This window comes from Salvia hispanica, chromosome 1 (genome assembly GCF_029641045.1).
Source record: "Salvia hispanica isolate PSC_SH4W2 chromosome 1, Shi_PSC_v1, whole genome shotgun sequence".
NCBI classification, from domain to species: domain Eukaryota; kingdom Viridiplantae; phylum Streptophyta; class Magnoliopsida; order Lamiales; family Lamiaceae; genus Salvia; species Salvia hispanica.
Genome location: NC_142692.1, coordinates 47,933,588 through 47,947,829, shown reverse-complemented (window position 1 = coordinate 47,947,829; position 14,242 = coordinate 47,933,588). Strand labels below are relative to the sequence as shown.

At 35.9% G+C, this 14,242-nt stretch overlaps 3 protein-coding genes across 4 annotated transcripts; 1 reads left to right on the top strand and 2 right to left on the bottom strand.

The window, feature by feature from the left end:
• Positions 1-919: 919 nt before the first annotated feature.
• Positions 920-2,336, top strand: LOC125217845 (mitogen-activated protein kinase kinase kinase 17-like). The gene has a single exon (XM_048119403.2). It carries the CDS (start codon positions 1,036-1,038, stop codon positions 2,047-2,049), a length of 1,014 nt encoding a protein of 337 aa, XP_047975360.1. The 5' UTR covers positions 920-1,035; the 3' UTR covers positions 2,050-2,336.
• A 496-nt stretch (positions 2,337-2,832) lies between these two features.
• LOC125224160 (Beta-glucosidase, GBA2 type family protein) lies at positions 2,833-10,352 on the bottom strand. Of its 2 annotated transcripts, none has more exons than XM_048127519.2 (20): positions 10,273-10,352; positions 9,864-9,925; positions 9,293-9,403; positions 9,049-9,105; positions 8,893-8,963; positions 8,219-8,318; positions 7,083-7,153; positions 6,819-6,919; positions 6,637-6,740; positions 6,462-6,515; positions 6,256-6,311; positions 6,141-6,179; positions 5,881-6,025; positions 5,415-5,596; positions 5,254-5,321; positions 5,038-5,110; positions 4,891-4,952; positions 3,884-4,811; positions 3,488-3,778; positions 2,833-3,284 (listed from the first exon to the last, which is right to left on the bottom strand). In XM_048127519.2, exons 2-20 carry the CDS (start codon positions 9,918-9,920, stop codon positions 3,005-3,007), a joined length of 2,850 nt encoding a protein of 949 aa, XP_047983476.1. In that variant the 5' UTR covers positions 9,921-9,925; positions 10,273-10,352; the 3' UTR covers positions 2,833-3,004. The 2 variants fall into 2 exon arrangements, with proteins under 2 accessions (XP_047983476.1, XP_047983477.1); XM_048127520.2 differs by lacking the exon at positions 10,273-10,352 and adding an exon at positions 10,125-10,248.
• Positions 10,353-12,869: 2,517 nt separating this feature from the next.
• On the bottom strand, positions 12,870-13,861 carry LOC125217630 (cytochrome c). Its single transcript, XM_048119152.1, has 3 exons — positions 13,705-13,861; positions 13,231-13,364; positions 12,870-13,108 (listed from the first exon to the last, which is right to left on the bottom strand). The coding sequence occupies exons 1-3, from the start codon at positions 13,814-13,816 to the stop codon at positions 13,016-13,018; spliced, it is 339 nt and encodes a 112-aa protein (XP_047975109.1). The 5' UTR covers positions 13,817-13,861; the 3' UTR covers positions 12,870-13,015.
• Between the last annotated feature and the right edge of the window lie 381 nt (positions 13,862-14,242).

Genomic DNA, 14,242 nt, shown 5'->3' with positions numbered 1-14,242 from the left:
TTTTGTTTTGAAATAGGAAATTTTGAACAGTTGATTATCTCTACACGGATTTTAAAAAAATATAAAAAAATTATTGAAAAATTATTGGAATATACTCTCTCTATTCTTTAAAATAAAAACTTTTGAAATAATACGAATTCTAATACAAATTGGAAAAGTAACAGAAAGATAAAAAAAGAAATGTATATTAGTGATGCGGATGCTCCTACCTTTTAGAGTGAAAGAAATTTTTTGAAATAAAAGGTTTCTATTTTCAGGGGACCTATTGAAAAGGAAAAGAGTTTTACCTATTGAAAAGGAAAAGAGTTTTTATTTTTAATGGACGAACGGAGCATGTCATATTTCTAATCATAGTAATAGTATGAATTTTTATAATAGTAAAATATAAGTAAATGAGTTAGTACGATCTATTTTTATTTTATAGTTTAAATAAAAAGAGATTTTTATTATGAAATAGATTAAAATGACAAAAATAAATTTTTATTATGAAACCGATGAAGCAATAATTTATTTATATTCGTAAAATGAATAGCTGAAAAGCAGTTATATTCACCAATCATTATGAAATAAAGAGAACGCACTCTACTAAAAGAATCCTTGGCAAAGCTGCTCAAATATGTGCACCGTGCACGTGCCTTTTGGGGCATGAAGAAGGTGGACGAAAGAGTTAACTATTTCATTAATCATTTTATAAATAAATACATAAATTGATTAATTCAAATAAAATTAAAATTGATGTGACTTTAATATAAAATTGTACTCCAATGACATGTCAAGTTAATTTATCTAGTAAAAAAAAGTGGTTTGTATTAATAAAGCCATTGATCTACGAATTCCTTCCGACATTATTGGATCACCAATGCGTGATCACACAGACATATAAATTGGTTAAAAACAATAATACGATCTCTCAATCCAACTTTGTGTTGCTGAGAGCGGTGTTCCATCCCGTGGATGCCGCTCTTGAATTTGAATTTGAATCTGAATTTGAATTTCCCGGTGGGCTAATCAATTAATTTACATACAACAATAGCTATGGAAGGCGGCGAACTGAGCTATCTCGAAGACATGCGAGGCAAATGGCAATGCTGCGAGTGGCTCAAAGGCCACGTCATCGGCTCCGGCTCCTTCGGCACCGTGAACCTCGCCATCGACACCTCCACCGGCTCCCTCTTCGTCGTCAAATCCGCCACCACCGACGCCGGCATCTCCTCCCTCAAGAACGAGGCCGACATCCTCCACGACCTCGACTCCCCCTACATCGTCAAGTGCATGGGCAAAGACGGCCACACCCTCTTCTTCGAGTACATGGGCGGCGGCAGCATCTCCGACATGATGCACAAATTCGGCGGCGCCCTCCAGGAAAAGCTCATCCGCCTCTACACCCGCCAGATCCTCCTCGGCCTCGACTTCCTCCACCGCTCCGGCATCGTCCACTCCGACATCAAGTGCAACAACGTCCTCGTCTCCGCCTCCGGCACCGTCAAGCTCACCGACTTCGGCTGCGCCCAGCGCACCCCTCCCTGCCGGGGCATCGGGGGCACTCCTCTCTGGATGGCCCCCGAGCTCCTCCAGGGCCACAATCTCGACTTCGCGTCCGACATCTGGTCCCTCGGATGCACCGTCATCGAGATGGCCACTGGCAGGCCGCCCTGGGACGGTCCCTCTGACAATCCCATGGCGGCCATGCTCAGGATCTCGCAGGGACACGAGCTCCCTCGTTTCCCTGCCAACTTCTCCCCTGAGGGACTGGATTTCCTGTCCAGGTGCCTGGACAGGGATCCGAGGAAGCGGTGGTCCAGCGAGATGCTGCTCGACCACCCCTTCCTCAGGATGGGGGACGTCGCGCTGTCCCCCACTAGCGTCCTGGACGTTGCTGCGGGTTATGATTCCGATTGTTGTCACACTACTGACGATGATGAGGACGACGATGGCAACGATGACGGGTTTGCGAGGGTAGTTCCCTTCTCGATGGAGCCGAGAAATGGATGGAAAGATGATCAGTCTGAGGCATCATCGGATGGGTGGATCACTGTGAGGACAAGCTAGAAATTACTACTAAATAGAGAGTGATGAATACAATACAAGGTTTTGCCTTTGTATAGAAGAAGAAGAAGAAGATGTTATGACTACTAATTAGACAGTGGTTTGTTTAGGTTCTTGTGTAGCTTTGGGTTGCCTCTCAACTATGTGCAAAGAAAGCCATGTGAAAAAAGATGTTTTCTAGAGGGTGTATAGTAAAACCGCACGCATGTAATGCGGCTGGATCATTCATAATTTGTAAATTTTGAAGATATATATGTTACATATATACATCATGGGTTGAGATCTTGTAATGTTCATCCCCAAAGTGAGAACTTAAAAATGTTGCTTGCTTTTCTATATGTAAGATGATATTTTTATATATATATAAGAATATTTCTTTACTGTTTTTTAGAAATGCTTATGTTTTTAATTTTCACTACAATTAAATTGCACAAAGAAAAATAGTTGATCCCATGAGTCATTTGATTATACATAAAGTTAACAGTCAACATTAATCTGAAGATTAATAAATCAAATATTGTTGACTAGATTAATGAGTTAAAAATCATCTAGTTATACAATTAATGATGCCGGTCTAAGGAAAAAAATAAGTCATAGCTGAGACTCATTTTGGGATCATTATCTGTTTGGTAGGATCATGGACAGTTACCAATGCTAATTACACTTTATTGAATGTGGGACCTACTTACTATTTATAGTAAATGTGAAATAGGAGTCTTATTGTAGGACGTAGGACGGAGGGAGTAGTAGTATATAGGTTTGGCACATACAAAAACAGAATAGGAATAATACAAACACAAAGCTTTCCTCGTTACTGTGTTCAGATTTTCCCAACGAATTGATTAAAACATTCATGGCTCTGTATCTGTAAATTACTCACTTTATAATTGCATAGTGAAAATTATCGAAAAGAATAATGGTTTATAAGTGATAAAGGAGCTTTCAGAAGTGGCATTTTTCAGGCCAACATCCTTTTGCACGTGTAATCAAAGACGACCTGGAAAAGGCTCCTGGAATCAGGTTCCTCGGACTGCTTGAGCAGACGAGCCACTCTGGTGAATCCATCATGTTGCTTCACCACAGCTTCTTCATTGATCTCTTCCTTCAATTCCGGCAATGGCAACTTATTCTGTCGCGTTAGTGCCCATTGCATCGCCCAGATTGTTAGAGGCCGCATGTAACCAAGAGATCTGTACCGCCCTTCAAAGTCCCAACCCTCGGGCGTCTGGAATGCATATCTATCAAAAGGATAAACTGTTAAATCGATGCTTACTCAGGGTAGATAGAATTCAGTGTACTTACTTTATACATTCAGTGCAGTTGCTTTATACTAGGTCGGATGTAGTTCTCAAAATAAAAAAGTTTTACAGAATCGCGCATGCACACAAACGCACACATAAATAGATATCTTAGTTTCTTGGTTAAGGACAACTCAACGTACCCTTTACCCTCGTCCGCCCAGGCTACTTCATGGACACCCACCGCAGTTTTGAATGCCGTTTCTACCATATTTTCGTGGATCATGCCTGCTGCAACAGCATATGTAACCCCACTCCATATTTCTCTCGACTGCAATGTACACATATCAGCTTCTCCATTTGGCAGCATCCCGTTTGCTGCCCCTACCTGTCCATTTTTCACCTTCAATACATTGAAGTTGTATACTGTCTCAAGAGCTTTTTTTGCCTTTACTTCATCAACAATGGGTAAAAGACCACATGCTCGAGCATACCTAAAAAACGTGTAAAAAAATGTGATGGAAATGAAAAGGTAACAGATTCTGTTCCTACAAGTGAATCACAAAATATGAGGAAGCCTTTAAACAAAATTTACATACCATTGTCCAGCCAATTGATCAGCCTGGATGGATGAGCTTGTACTGCTGCCGCTGTTATCATAATTAAAATAAGATCCGTTCCACAACTTTTCATACACCTTCTTTGCTTTCTCAAACCGAAACCAAAAGTAGTCTTCAGAACCCTTGTCCCCAACCACATGTGCAATTGCTGAAGCAGCCTGCAAAGCTGCCACCCATAGACCCCCACAGTATGCACTCACACCAGTTACAGACCATGTATCGTATGTTTGATCTGGAAACCCTTCATTTTCTATCATGCCATCTCCGTCCTTGTCAAACTGTTCCATGTAAGCCAGTGCAACATAGACTGATGGCCACACTGCTCGAGCAAACTCTTTATTGCCTGTGGCAACCACATCTCGGTAAACTTGGAGCACAAACTTCGGATTCAAGTCTTTCCACCTATCTGTATTGTGAAGGTTGTAAAAGTTTAATTCAAACCATGGATCTCTCATTCCAATATCATGAGGAACGGCACCAAGAACTTTTCTCTGGACACATGTTCCGTCCTGTAAAAGTATCATCCTACTAGGATCATGCATCATCACTGCGGCAGCAAAGTCTCTTTGTATGCTGAGTTCAAGTTTGGGAAACAACATGGTTAATGCAAATGATGCATAAAAGTGGACATCATATGTGTTACACATGTGATATTCAATCCCTTCGAGGTAGAGGAACTGGCCCACATTTTCCTCTCCTTTCTGGAGCAAGTTTGTTCCGAGAGCAGAACTCATTGATGCAGAAGTATGAACATCCTGCAGTATTGATGTCATCCTTTCAAGGATGTCTATTGCTGTGTCATTTCCCTCAGTGGTATTGACTATACGATTGCTATTTGAGCCTAATCTGTCAAGTGAAAACTTTCTTTCACCAACAGTACGTATACTATGTATTGGTGGAGTTCCATCTGAAGAGGAGAAAGAAAGAGAAAATATCAAGACTTAAAGTCTATCACCCTCACAACACATACTCCATTACCCAATCACCTGTCCAAATTGTTCCCCCTGAGTTAAGATAGTACAGTTCATTGAAAAGTGTGGGCGGGTACCTGCAATAGACCATTGAAAAAAAATGTCACCTTTCAAACTGTACTAACAAGTAGGAGTAACAATCAATGAAACAATAAAGCCTACCATTCAGGAAGTCTCTTGTCTTCGAGAATAGGTCTTTGCCACGCTTCAATTTCTGACTCCCAACGAAAACGTTCTATGGTTTGTTGATACAACAGACAAGTGAGAAAAAATTAGAAAATAAATATATAAACACATTTAATCTGATTCTTTTGACGTTTTTGCCCTTAAAAAATTTCTTAGACTGAAGGATCATAAATGAAGTTGCTGAGAGTTTACCAACAATAGCATCATGAGCAATGCTTGATGCCATGTTACCATGGGTGCCATAGAATTCAGTATAACGCCTGATAACAAAGTTGATGTGCTCAGTCAAAGTTGAAAAGCAGCATATATAAATAGGAGTATAAATCAACTTAAACGAGCATTTGTTTCCATGCCTGTGATAGGTTCTTCCTGCCTGAAAGTTTATTTCTGGGCAAGCCCATGCCACAGAAAATGTAACACTTTGTACAGTTCCTGCAGGAATTGTCAAAGAAGCTGCGACGGCTGCCCCAATAAGTGAACCAGGTTCAGAAGGTGTTGACATGTCTTCGGAATTTAGGTGGTCAAACGATCCACGCTAATTAGACAGGACCAGGTTAGTCTGGAAAGAATGATGATACTGAAAACTTTGATGCTCATAATTATTTATAATCAACAAAAATACCAATGTATCTAGTCTTTTAGCTCTATATCAAGGTTTTGTCTTCTCACCCTATGGCATGCGAAGTAAATTAAGAGTCTAAGACTACTTTAAGAGATGTATTAGTCACTAACACATGATTGACTACACCAGTGTATATAAGGAAACCATTGATACTGTTGATGCATGGTTCAAAAACTGTGAAAATTCTGCAATCCTACCTCTTTGATTTCACACCACATGTCCCTTGCTGTAATACCTTGTGAGTTTCCGGATATCACAAAACACGGGCAATCAGATACATGAACTCCATTTGTTGCTTCAGCTGCAATTGCAAAATTCAGTGAGGGCCGACCATTCGCAGTCCTACACCATTTTAAGAGGAATCATATAACCTCAAAGACATACAACAGATACACTGAATACATAGATCAAGTCAATTTGTATTCACTAATTAGAACTTAGAAACATAGGCACTTACATATGGTGCAAGATAACTCCACTAACATTATCCTCTGTCCTGGAGAAACAAAACTATCTAGATCAGATTGAGGACAGATTTAACAATATCAAATGGACGTAAGTTGCATCTTTACCTAAATCTTGAATTAAAATGGTGACCAGAGAGGCCTGAGTCCCCCCCAACAGAATTCTAGTACAGAAGAATAAGAACTGTCAGATGTTCTCAACTTCTCATCCATGCAACTCGACGAGTGAATAAGAGGATGCGGCATATTTTAGCCTCTGCAATATTAATTATTCAAAAAATAAGGAGAGAAACAACATAAGAAAGAGAACTTACTGCCCAGCTGAAAAGTAAGGTCACATTCGCTTCAGTTTTTCCCAAATTAGATAACTGACATAAACAAGGAGAAGCTCTTAGTATCAGGGCTACCCAATCTCACATTTTTTACAAATCTTTACTAGAAGGAGTCATAGTTGTAGGCACTACGTAAGTCAAGAGAAGATTATCATACCGTGTAAGTAAAAACTGCTACAGGAAAGCTGCTATCCTTATAGTTGTGAGGGATAAATGGCGAAAGTTGGCGACATACAATTTTTAGATCTGGGTCAGGTTCACCTTCATTGGAAAGAAGAATCTGTGAGTTTTAAAAGCAATAATTTATGAATTATAACTATGAGATCTCTAAAGTATTACCATTGTATACAGTCCAAGCCCTTGGATATAATGCATGGTATGTTGAGTTTTTCCCATCAAGATTCCAGTCCCAAGACCCTATCCCAGAAGCTGAAGTTTCCCTATTTGTCCACATTTTTTACAGCAGAATATGAAATTTTTTCTAACAATTTTATTGTTTATAAGATGATATTACCACTATCTCATACGATCCTAAAAGAATTTTTTTAAAAGCATATTCTCTATAAACAAGATATTAGGATGCTAGAATAACTATGTACTCACTTCAATTTTTCTGGGTTCTTCGGGCACAGTACACTAGAAAACCTCTCACCATTTGGTCTTGAAACAAATACCTGGACAGAGAAAATGCTAAAATTAAACCATCTTTTATAAGCAACTATAGGGCGTGTGTGTTAATAATTTAACTTTAGCTGAAATCTAGGTTGTTGAGCTATATCTATATGCATCTAAAACTATAAAAGAGATACCCTTTCGAGGATCATACACGTAGGCCATCTTCTTTTTATAGCATTTTTATTTGACATGTTTGTCATAGGAGTACCAGCATTTTCTTGATGCTCTGATAGTATATGGTAGTTAAGTAGATAGTACTTTCTTTAAATATTTCACCTATACCAATTTAGTGCAAGTACAACACCTTAAGTTGGAGGAACATAGACACTGAGAAGAAAATGCACATACATAGTATTGAAGCTGAGGTGATTCTCTTTATGTTGACAGAAAAAGGCCACTGACCGAAACATTTCCATCAGTTTGTTTTTTAAATACCATACGTTGTCAAAATTAGACTGTCAATTTGTACTGTTCAAAATTATCTATTGGCTGGAATTATTTTCATATGAAGATTACTTTTAACTAAATCTAAAGTGCAAAGGAAGGGGGATTAAGTATTCCTTCTTTTCATATGGAGTATATCCAATGGCAGTATACAAAAATAATACTAACCACCACTGTCCTTCTCCAGCATCCGTAACCTTTTTCATTTTCTTGGGGATTTTCATGTCCGGGTTAAATAATCACTTTCCTAGTATAAATATCAACCATCTCAAGATCTGTTTTATACCTAATAATAAATTATTAAGATGATTGAAAAGTAACAGACAAAAGGTTTGCAGTTCATGTTTCAACTTTTTGACATCAGTAAATTATAGCAAACACTATTAATTTCGTAGACTGGTAATGAATGAAACTATGATAGTTTTGCATATTTCAATCTTGATTGTAATACAGCCCATTAATAACATCTGTAATTGCAGGGATATCGCTCAGATTAATGATTAGATAATATATTAGCTCTACTGTCATAAAAAAATGTAATGAATCTTCTAAACGTAAATTTAATGTAACATCAACTGTGTTAAACAAGTGTATAATCCTAATATAAGTAAAACACTTACAGAAAACTGGTTTTCCAAGACAGGTTCATCTTCACAGACCCGAGGAAACAGCTGCCAACGCTGAAACTCGCCCTTGTAGCTTCTTCCAATGCTTCCAGCACTGAAAATTGTGTCAATTCATAGAAAATTAGACAACTCAGGTAAGTAGGCAGCAACAACTCAACAAAATAGTGTGATGGACCTATCTATTCTGCTTACTAGAAACAGTCTCCACTACAGGAGATTGGGTCCTATCTTTCAACAAGTGTGTAACTATGTAAAGGAGTACTGCGTTCTTCTTGTCGATAATAAATCAGAGAAGAAGCTGCCTTGAAAAAGCAGACTGAGAATGTTTCTTAATGTTTAGGAAGTTATCTGACAAATCGAAAAGGTTGGCATGACGTAAAGCCTGTAAGACAATTCTTACACCCAAGACTTCAAACCAATTCAAACTTCAAACATGGTAGATGGTACTTCATAGTTAGAACCCTAAAGGAATTGGGATGGGACAGAAGGCCACAATAAAATAAAAGTAGACACACATTGCACTTCAAAACATTGAAAACAGACTCATAGTTAAAGTATCATGTCATTGCCATCTTTATTACCAAAAAATATCACTGATCAGAAACGAGTCAGGAATTTATCTACAATGTTTATAATATAAAGAAATAAGAAAGAATGATAGGTATTACCCTATACCACCTAGCGGAACTCCATGGCAAGATGATGTCGGGCGCTTTGTAAAAGGATCAAGAAATACCTCCTGCAAGAACAGTTAGAAAATACAACATTCTTCATAACCAACATTGAACCATTTCAAGTTCATTTCAGTTATGGGGAAACTTTACGCTGTCTCTGGATTTTTCCTCACGAAGGTGCCTCCATAGCCTATAACCTATAGGAGCCTACAGAAAATAAAAGGAAATATTACCTAAAATATACAAAGGAACTAATTTCACACATAAAGAGAGCAATCAAGCATATGCTTCCACAACTATGCACAGAAAATGAGATGCATGAAAAAAAAATAAGTTCACAATAGTACCAATATGACTGATGTTGGAAAATTATGATGTAAGTTCAAAAAAGTACCATACTGATTTTCTCTTTTAAGGTAAGGTCAAACTCGGCAAGGACAGAATCTTTAGTGTTCAGTTTCCTTTTCAAAGTCAGAGATGGAGGTGTCCCAGGATCAACATTGACCTGGAAAGATAAAACAAACTGAGAATGAATCTCAACAGTAGGAAACAAAAATGAACTCGAATCAGATAAAAAAAAAATTAACAATCATAAGAGTCCAAGCTGCAAAAGACCTATATGGTGAGCTAAGGCTGCACAACCAGAACAATTGGTATATACAGTTCTTGGATATGTTTGTGCAGACATCCAACTAAGAGGTATAGTGAGACTACATCAAATGAGCATGAGCATGGATATAACAATTGTTGTTATCAAAAAGAAGAGTGGAAAAATTAACTTAGGGTATAAATTTCCATGAGATCAAGGAATGTAACACTTAAGCATTAAATTTCCATGAGATTAAGGCAATGCTACTTCTATTCTTCAACTACTACAGCAATACGATATGGGGAATTCAATGTTTGCATATTAAAACTGTGAAGGAACTCAACACCCAAAATCAAATAGTGGATCAGGGACGTACCTTATCATCACGCGAAACTGGCTCTCCTTCTCCAACAGCAGCACCATTTTCTGGCATATTTCCTGCAAGTATGAGAGGAAACAGTGAACTTTTACTTCAAATGCAGTAGATAACATGGCAAATTACCATAACGCAGGTATTGACTGCATAAATTCATCTCTTTTGATCAGTCTCTAATTAAAACCACAACAAAATATCCTAAAGCATCCTTATTTTTTTTTCGAAATTGAAGCAAACGCTGAATCAACATAACATACTCACAATGAGAACAACAACACTACAATTACGACAACTACGGGTCGAGAATCAAACGGAAATGATTGCAGAAGCAGAACAACAGATTCAGATTCAGATTCAGATTGACGAATGCTTAATGCGATGAACATAACATGAGAAACGCATGACTAACCAGATTGATTGGGGAAGGTGCAGATGCTATTTTGCAGGCAAACGGATTGTTTGTTGTGTTGTTGTTAGTGAGTTTCGACAGTTATAAAGTCAACATTTCTTTTAGAATTTTTATTTTATTTGAGCAATTTTTTTATAATTTCGAAAAATAGCACTAGTAAAATTTGATAAATTGTTAATTGCCAAATGGCACACCAACATTGACTAATTTGTAATTTTAATTCAATTTATAAAACGTTTCAATGAAATTATCTTAAAATTAGTACTAACAAATAACACATTCTTAATCTACTTTTTGTCATAACATATCAAACTATATATAGATACTCTTGCACCAAAATTTGGATCAAACATATTAGCCATGATTTTAGAGTTTTGGATATTAATAGAGAGTTCATAATTTGCTCCACAATTTAGGAATATTAATTAGAAGCTCGTACATATTAAGTTAAAGTTTGTGCATTCCTTAGCAATCAATCATCCCATTGTTTTGACTGGGCCATGATAGTGACTTTAACAATCACTCATTAATTAACAATTACCCAACTAATAAATTATATTGATCTCATGAATTTATGTTTGTTGGATGGTTTGTAAATTGTCCACAACAAAATATTCGTTAGATCCATCAATGTAATTTGCAAGAGATATTAAATATATTTGACTTTAATATTCTAATATATAAATTTGTAATAGTATTAAATAGGAAGTGAAAATGTATACATAATAATGCCGTCATGCCGACCTTGGGATGCCATTGGTGCATTCTAAATGGAAGTATCGAAATGCCAACATTTTCCACGTCACTATTCATAAAGTTTATGCTTATAATAATAAACACTCGACTCCGGCGGAATATTAAATTATCATAACAAATCAATGAATAGTAGTAAGAATCTTCCAGATTAAATAACTGAGTATATACACTACAAGTCATATTCTAATCCTTATAGCACTCTAATCCAAAATCAAGATCAAAGCTTCATCCTTAGATTTTAAAATGAGTGGATGAGATCAAATCTTACGAATCTCAATAAAAAATAGACAAAATATCAACAAAAGGGTAATATCGTCATTATGTTATTATATGATAATTTTCGTGAATGTTTTTTTATATCAACATATTGTATTACAAATATCAACAATATGATATAAAAATATCAACACTAGTACAAGAAAATATCAATACATATTTATTGAGATTTTTACATGGTTTTATTGAGATTTTTTGATGTATTTGTTGATAAAAATCTGGTTATCAACATTTACGAAAACTAAAATAAAAATATCAAATTTCATCATCCGAACGTCGTCGGAACATATGCAATTGAGATCTCATTGGAATCCTTATAAAATTATCTTTAATTTGATATATTTTTTGCGCAAAAATAATTTAACGAGGGAGTTACGTAAATTTAAAGTTTTAAGATGATTTTAATGAGAGAGAATTCACGTTAATACCCTCTAATTTTATTTATTAATTTTCTTAACTAAAAATATAATCCATGTGACATTGTTTCAACCACTAGATCTTTTATCTTTTAATCTAATGACTAAGATTTAGTTTTAGTTTGGGATTGCTAATTAGTTAGCAATTAATCACTCCCCTATATAGAATATTGTTTCTATCTCTATATAGTTTAGGGATATTGAAACACATTTATTTTATAAATGCGATTATCATAATTAATAAGTCGATTAGCTGATAAAACAAAAATTTATTGTCAAATAAATATTTTATAGTATTCATTAGTTAGAAAACAATCGAAAAAACTGCAAAACCTACCAATACCTCTTTCAAAAAACGTGAATTAGCGGAATATTCAGTTGGTAAAGAGAAACACTCATGTGCTCTCACCTATTTTGAGCGCATAATTAACTTGCAAACTGTCCTAATTATAATATAATCATTCTCATTAATATGTAAATAATGGAAGTAAAAGTAGTCGACATGATCTTGCGCACCACTCCACAATCCGTTTCCCTTTTCAATGGGCTTTTGGTCTATTAACTAAAAAATAACATCTTGTAATTTGCACATTTTTGTATTGGAAAAAAAAAATTATAACCAGATATTTTTGGATAAATACTTAATTTTATTTAAGGTGCTTTTACACTATTTTTGAACATTTTTATCCATAGAGTCTTTTTTAATTTTGGAATATTGGTCTCTAAAACCATAAACTTGTCCAAAATTTGGTATATCCATGGTTTAGAATATCACAAACTTTACACTTTGTTTGGTATTTATCATACCTGACGCAATTAAATCAATGTCGTTTTCTGCGTGACTTTTTAGATTAAAATAATATAAAACGTATCACAGTTGCTCACGTAAAATAAGATTTTGATGAAAATATCTTATTTCGGTCAGTTTGTAAAAATACTAAACTAATTTTAAAATTCATGGGAAATACCAAATTTTAGGCAAAGTTGATGGTTTTAGATACCAATATCCTTTTAATTTTACTAGATAATTTAGTCATTATGTTTTACTCCCTTCGTGCCAAGGAAGGGATCAGTCATTATGTTATACTCCTATTTTCACATTTTCTTTATCTTCTTATTGAAATGCAGTAACCCATATCCTAACGTGAGAGATAGAAACCAACCCCTGCAATTCATGGGCAACAAACTGTTTAGCCTGATGCTCTTATTTACTGAATTATGTAACTACTTTCCTCTAAAAAAAGGATGAAAAACTGATGAATCTCTAGGCTATCAAAAAACCATAATCATATCTCTCAAGCAGTAGCCTCCTTAAGATATGCAATCAGATCGACACGCTCTTGAGGTTTCTTGAGTCCCGGGAAAACCATCTTCGTTCCAGGAATGTACTGCATTAATCATCCAGATTAGCAATGATCAAAGAAATGAACACATACACACTAGTTCATGTAACAAGTAGTATAAGATTAGAAAAGGAATCGCAGACGCGAAAATATATGAAGAATATTACCTTCTTGGGATTGAGTAAGTAATCATACAGAGTGTTTTCTCCCCAGGTGACGGCCATGTTCTTGTTAGCAGCAGAGTAAGAATAACCAGGGGTGGTGCCAGATTGTCTCCCAAACAGCCCATTCAAGTTAGGACCTACCAGTTTATTTGTGATCAACAAGAAAAAATAACCATTATCAAGTTTAATTCCATTATTAACTGATATTTGCAGATCAACTTTCAACGATCACACGCACAAAGTCGGTTAAAACTCTTAAAATCTTGTCCCACATCTCCTCTATATATATAAGTCTGGATAAATAAGGGGTGAGTGACCCATTTCTAATAATGTCAAAATTGAATCATATTAACAATCACAGGATAATCCAAATGGATGAAATGCAGATCATATTCCGCATACAAAATCATCATGTGGAAAGGGGAATAAATTTATATCAAATGACGTCATGTCATAACACAACAAATATGATGAAACCTTGTTTGTGTCCGGCGCCTTTCTCGGCGGTGTGGCACTGCGCGCACTTAGTTTTGAAGATCTTCTCGCCAGATTTGGCGTCGCCAGCCGGTGCTTCGCTGAATGTCGCCATTCACCAAAATCCCAATACTACTTTTTTTTCTTTTCTTTACTCTAATATAGTAATTAATATTTATATTAAATGGCAAAACGACCAGTTAATGTGGAACGTGGCTTTAGGCGGCGCCCACGCCACTTCTTAACTGATTCCACTTCTATTTCTGACCACATCTTATTCGACTTCTTAACTGATTCCACTTCTATTTCTGACCAGATCTTACTATTTTTACCTTTCAATGTCTATTATTCTATTAATAAAAGGTTGGAGTTTGAATTTTTATTCAAATTTAGTGTATACGGAGTAGTTTACTTAGGGACAAATATAAATAAGTAGCTACTATTACTAATATGTGTTTGATGGCTGTTAAATAATACTATAATGTACTCCTAGTATAAAACTCTGTGTGGTGAAATATTTTGTAGATATTAGATTTTCATA